The sequence below is a fragment of the Sinocyclocheilus rhinocerous genome, unplaced genomic scaffold (assembly GCF_001515625.1).
Source record: "Sinocyclocheilus rhinocerous isolate Xijiao unplaced genomic scaffold, SAMN03320098_v1.1 scaffold1874, whole genome shotgun sequence".
NCBI classification, from domain to species: domain Eukaryota; kingdom Metazoa; phylum Chordata; class Actinopteri; order Cypriniformes; family Cyprinidae; genus Sinocyclocheilus; species Sinocyclocheilus rhinocerous.
This window is the reverse complement of record NW_015626862.1, coordinates 706,722-711,323: the sequence shown is the minus strand read 5'-3', so window position 1 is coordinate 711,323 and position 4,602 is coordinate 706,722. Positions and strand designations below refer to the sequence as shown.

The following is a 4,602-nucleotide window of genomic DNA, read 5'->3' as shown; positions in this document are numbered from 1 at the left end:
ATTGGCTTCATCACTCTGTCTCCTCTCCACCAATAAGCTGGTGTGTGGTGGGCGTTCTGGCGCAATGTGGCTGCCGTCGCATCATCCAGGTGGATGCTGCACACTGGTGGTGGTTGAGGAGATTCCCCGCTTTCATGTTAAGCGCTTTTGAGTACCCAGAAAAGCGCTATATAAATGTAACTAATTATTATTATTAATATTATTAAACACTGTTTCACAGAGAGCTTGAGGGAATCTGTGTCTTTATGATGCCCTCAAGGCAAGGCAAGGCAAGTTTATTTATAAAAATAATAATAATAATAATAATAATAATAATACAAGGAATTTAAAAACTTTGATTTAAAAATTGATTTAAAAGGTTTAAAATGAATTTAAAACAGTTAAGAATAGAAAATGATTATACATAAAATATAGTGCAATCAGTTCGGACATCGCACAGTGCTCATTCAATAAATGCACAGCTAAACAGTTGAGTTTTGAGTCTGCATTTAAATGTGACTAATGTTTTAGCACATCTGATATCTTCTGGAAGCTGATTCCAACTGCGAGCGGCTGCTTCTAAACAGTTAAGCACCCTTTTGAAAAAATATGTGGGAAGTGTGTCAAGATAGCAGGTTGACGATTTAAGGTTCTGTACTATTTCTTCCAAAATTTTGCTATCAATTTCTTCTAAAGCAGACATAGTATCTTCTTTTTGATATTGCGGTCGAATCTGTCTGACCTCTGCATAACTTGGGGATGTCCTCAGAAAGAGCTGCTCACATGATGGTTCTGTTAGTGTGGTAGAGGGACTAAGACCTTTCTTCTTATCCTGCCCAGGAAACCACACATCTGCTCAGGCAAACCTGGAGCCTCATTTGAGTAAGGCTCTCATCACATGGACAAACACTGGACACTCACTGACGCTAATGAATCATCAACGTGAAGTACAGTCCATTACACAATGGCAGTGCTGAAAAGGTCAGGATGTTTGCTTTGACTCACAGACTAGGCTAGTACAAATACTAGATTAAGCATAGTTCACATGAAATTATATTGTCTGTGGTGTGACGTGTTGTACTAATTTTGCTGATCCTTTGGATTTTTTGAAAGTAATACAAGGAATAAGATACATTTTTGTGAAACTGTAATGGAAATATGCATTTTTCCTCATATACACTACTTATCAAGTTTGGAATAATTATGATTTTTTAAATGTTTTTCAAAGACGTATCTTATGCTTATCAAGGCTGCATTTATTTGATTAAAAATCCAGTAAAAACAGTAATATTCTGAAATATTATTACAATTTAAAATATACCTTTTCTATTTTAATATATTTTAAAATATTTTTTTCTTGTGATGACAAAGCTGAATTCTCAGCAGATATTACTCCAGTTTTCAGTGTCACATGATCCTTCAGAAATCATTCGAATATCTTATATATATTAATCAATACTAAAAACAGCTTCTGCAACCTAATGTTTTTGTGGAAAACCTCAATACACTATGTATGTTTTTTTAAGATTTATAAAAATAATTAATACCTTTAATCAGCAAGGACACTGATAAAAATGACAGTAATACTAAAGATTACGATTTCAAATAAATACTGCTCAAGGAACACTTGATAAAAAAAAAAATCTTTAAAAATGTATCCACTGCAAGAAAAAATTAAGAAAAATTAGTAATAACAGTGCACCTATAATTATTGATAATTACTGAGCACCAAACCAGCATATCAGCATAATATAATCATTTCTGAAGGATCATGTGACACTGAAGACTGGAGTAATGGCTGCTGAAAATTCAGCTTTTCCATTACAGGAATAAATTATATTTTAAACTATATTCAAATACAAAAGTTATTTTAAATTGTAATAATATTTTACAATATTACTGTTTCACCCTATTTTTGATTAAATAAATGCAGCCTTGTTGAGGATAAGACACTTCTTTTAAAAAACATAAAAAAATCGTAATTATTCCAAACTTGTTACCTATAATGTATACATTTACAAAATATAAATTATCTCGCTCTCTCTCTCACTCTCACACACACACACACACACACACTTAAACCTTATGCTCAATTACTCTTAATGTAAACACAACAAATAGAGCTCAGCAATGTTAGTTTTGCTTTTTGACACGGAGAGTGGACAATATCAACTAGTAGCATTCAAATGTAATTGCAATTCATTCAGTGCCTCTTCATATGTTTCCTTTTCCATTGACGTGAGCTGCAGATGTGCCACGACAGCAACTCCAGAAACACAAGCGCGTCTGTTCTACTCAATATCTATGTTCTAGACATTCACCAACCAAAATATATGTTCTAGACATTCACCAACCAAAATAAGACCAACAGAAGCAGATACACTGTGTAAACACTCTCGACTCTCGCTGAACTGTTGCCACTGATCAACACAACACTGCCCTTTATTTGTCAACCGGATCACGTACTGATCACACTAGCACGATAGCTGAGCTCGATAGACACTTCATATACTCACCTGTCAGATCTAGATATCGATAGATCATCCTCCTCTCCTTCTTTCTGTTGCACCTGAACATCATTTTGGCTTATTGTCATCGCCATGTTGGTGCCGCTAACGTGCGAAAACGCATGTCCGGAAGTGCGTTTGCGTAATGCTTGCGGTGGCCCCTGGCCAGAGCCGTAGAGAGTTTTTCTATGGCTCTGCCCCTGGGGCGTAGTAATGATCGAATTATGGAATTATGTAGTAATGATCGCGTAGTAAAAAAACGAATGATCTATGATTCTTTTTATTTTATTTTATAATTAATATATAATAATATTATATATAATGCTATATATTACTATTAGATTCCACCGTTTTTTGTTATTTTGAACAATTAAATGATACGTTTATTTATAGTATTTTAGAAAAAACAATTAAAGCTGAGGGCACGCGCTATAAAGGTAAATACACACATTTACAGCTCAAAACAGATTACAACAGCAATAAGAGATATAATATAAACAATATACAAAGAAACAGGAAAATAACCAAGAAGAAAAAAACATTAAGCCAGGGGTAATATAATCATTTAAAATAAATTAAATTCGAGAAGAAAGGAGAAGACGAAGAAGAAGAAAAAACATGCCTGTGTGAGACGGCTCGTGTGCTGGTTGCGTCATGACGTCCTTTCTACATTTTTGCAGGCTCGAACTGATAAGAACTTGTCAATTTCTGTTATACAAACATGTACACCCCTTTGCACTGCAGCCAAAATTGCGCAGCACACGATTTGTTCCAAACACCAGGCACACGCATTCATTCCCAACAGACGACGACTTCATTCACGTAAAACATGCCGCCGCCTTTTACGAATCCTACTACAGCTCAGGCTTAGCTCGTAATTATTAATTATGTCCTGGTGACGTTGCTTGGTAGCTTTCCAATGGCGAACGACTGGGGCTTAAATATTACATCTGTAATGACGAAGTTGTTTTTATAGGCCTGCCTTTAGCTCATAAATATTAATAGCCATGCCTTCACCATAGTAAGATTCGTAAATGAGTTTGACTGGACTGCTGAATCTTCTGCACCAGATCCATCCGAACTCACCCACAGCCAAGTTTGCCGACTCCGCATACAGCATCGGAATTACTGACTGCAAGCTTGTTTTCTCTTTTCTGTGGATCTGATGCAATGAGCGCTTTCACTCATTTCTTGAATCCTTCGAAGATGGCTTGGAAGAATTATTATTTGGCCGTCTAATTAAAAACGCATATTTGAATATTCGCTACGGTTTTTATTAACTCGATTCTTCACTGGTAACTGAAGCTGCACAGGACCATGGATCCTCCACCGACTTCAGAGAAATCGCATCTCATTAACGAAAGAAACGCCAAAGTATACTCTTTAAAACTTAACAGGTAAAATTACACTAATCTATTTCATTTATTTATCTATTATTATTTTTTATTATTTTTATTAATAATAATAATAATAATAATTTTAGGAGAAATGTGTGATTCGAAAATGCTTGGTCTGGAAATCTGTGCGCAATTAATGATCTGGATTATTAAAATTGATCTGTATCTTGTGTAGCATTTTATGGAGAATACAACATATCATAATAACAATAATAATAATAAAATGGCAATTTAAAATAGTTAGGTCTAATTGAGGATTTTCGAAATCGTTTGGTTTTCATACATAAGAACTCTCAAAATCCTCTGAACGTTACAGACCTGTCACAGCGAACAGATGGAGTCTGATATTTCCACATTGTGACACTGTAATTCAAAAGCCATATGCGCCAATCTTAGTTAGCCTACTTCACGAAAGCCATCCATGTTTATTCTGAGAACAGCACGTAATTTAAATGTGTATTTGTTAAGAATGCAGTGCAAGAGATGCTTATAGTTTTAATTTAAAAAGTAAATCATTTCTGTGCTTGAGTTCATTTTGGACAGTAGCCTTTTTGAGCAATGGCCTCAGGGAAGTTTAGTGAGCAGAAGAATGAGCGTAGTCTACATGGCATGGCTTCCATATGGGCTAAGCTTTTCATTGTGTTTCTTTGAAGTAATAAAAATCAGATGAAGAAACATAATTGTTATCAAAATCTTCACAGCCTCTTTTTCTTCCTTTA

The 4,602-nt window shown here is 34.9% G+C and overlaps 1 protein-coding gene across 1 annotated transcript in view; it reads right to left on the bottom strand.

Annotated features, from left to right (window-relative positions):
• The window catches only part of LOC107716958 (uridine-cytidine kinase-like 1), a 20,992-nt gene extending 18,369 nt beyond the window's left edge, over nucleotides 1–2,623 (bottom strand). Inside the window, exon 1 of the mRNA XM_016523601.1 lies at nucleotides 2,496–2,623. Within this exon, the coding sequence (XP_016379087.1) occupies nucleotides 2,496–2,581 (86 nt within the window). The 5' untranslated portion in view covers nucleotides 2,582–2,623. The remainder of the gene's footprint in view (nucleotides 1–2,495) is intronic.
• Between the last annotated feature and the right edge of the window lie 1,979 nt (nucleotides 2,624–4,602).